Below are 596 nucleotides of genomic sequence, written 5' to 3' on the forward strand. Positions count from 1 at the left end.
AGACGCGGCGGTGCCACAACGAGGGCAGCCTGCACTTGAACAACAGCGGTGGTCCCGTTTAGAACAGAAACGTTTTGTGTCAGGCTTGTTTTTGAAACTCTTGAGGATGCTTAAACTCTGAAACGGGGTCAGGTCGATTTAGTTCTTGGATGGTAATACGAGGTGAGCGAAGATGACCTCGCCTTCAACTCACTTGCCTGGATTAAATAGGGAAGTTTGGAGTCCATTGAAAAAAAGAAAAGAGCCCACGCCAAAACCTTTTTGACAAAAAAAAAAAGAGGACCCTGAATCGTAAAAAATTGGGGAAAAAAATCAATAAGGATCTGCTCTACCGGATTGTGATGCGGCGTCCGTGGTCATCATGCCGTCTCGTCCGTTCTGGGCCCCGCAGGACGTCACCGCCGGCGAGGGCAGCGAGTACGAGGACAGCGGCATCGACGGGGTGACGGCCGAGGCCGAGTCCCGCCGCTACAAGACCATGTCGGCCTCCTTCTCCGTCTGCTCGGCGGCCGGCGGCAGTGTGTTCGCCGGCAGCGACAGCGGCAGCAGCAGCGCCGGCGGCGGGAGCGGCGGCGGGACCGCCGACTCCGCCCAGG

General features: G+C 57.2%; 1 protein-coding gene across 1 annotated transcript in view; it reads left to right on the plus strand.

Moving 5' to 3' along the window:
• The window catches only part of LOC109530768 (T-lymphoma invasion and metastasis-inducing protein 1-like), a 24,314-nt gene that overhangs the window by 3,952 nt on the left and 19,766 nt on the right, over nucleotides 1-596 (plus strand). Inside the window, exon 3 of the mRNA XM_019894645.1 lies at nucleotides 392-589. Coding sequence (XP_019750204.1) covers nucleotides 392-589 — 198 coding nt within the window. The remainder of the gene's footprint in view (nucleotides 1-391; nucleotides 590-596) is intronic.

Source organism: Hippocampus comes, unplaced genomic scaffold (assembly GCF_001891065.2).
Source record: "Hippocampus comes isolate QL1 unplaced genomic scaffold, H_comes_QL1_v1.1 scaffold89, whole genome shotgun sequence".
NCBI classification, from domain to species: domain Eukaryota; kingdom Metazoa; phylum Chordata; class Actinopteri; order Syngnathiformes; family Syngnathidae; genus Hippocampus; species Hippocampus comes.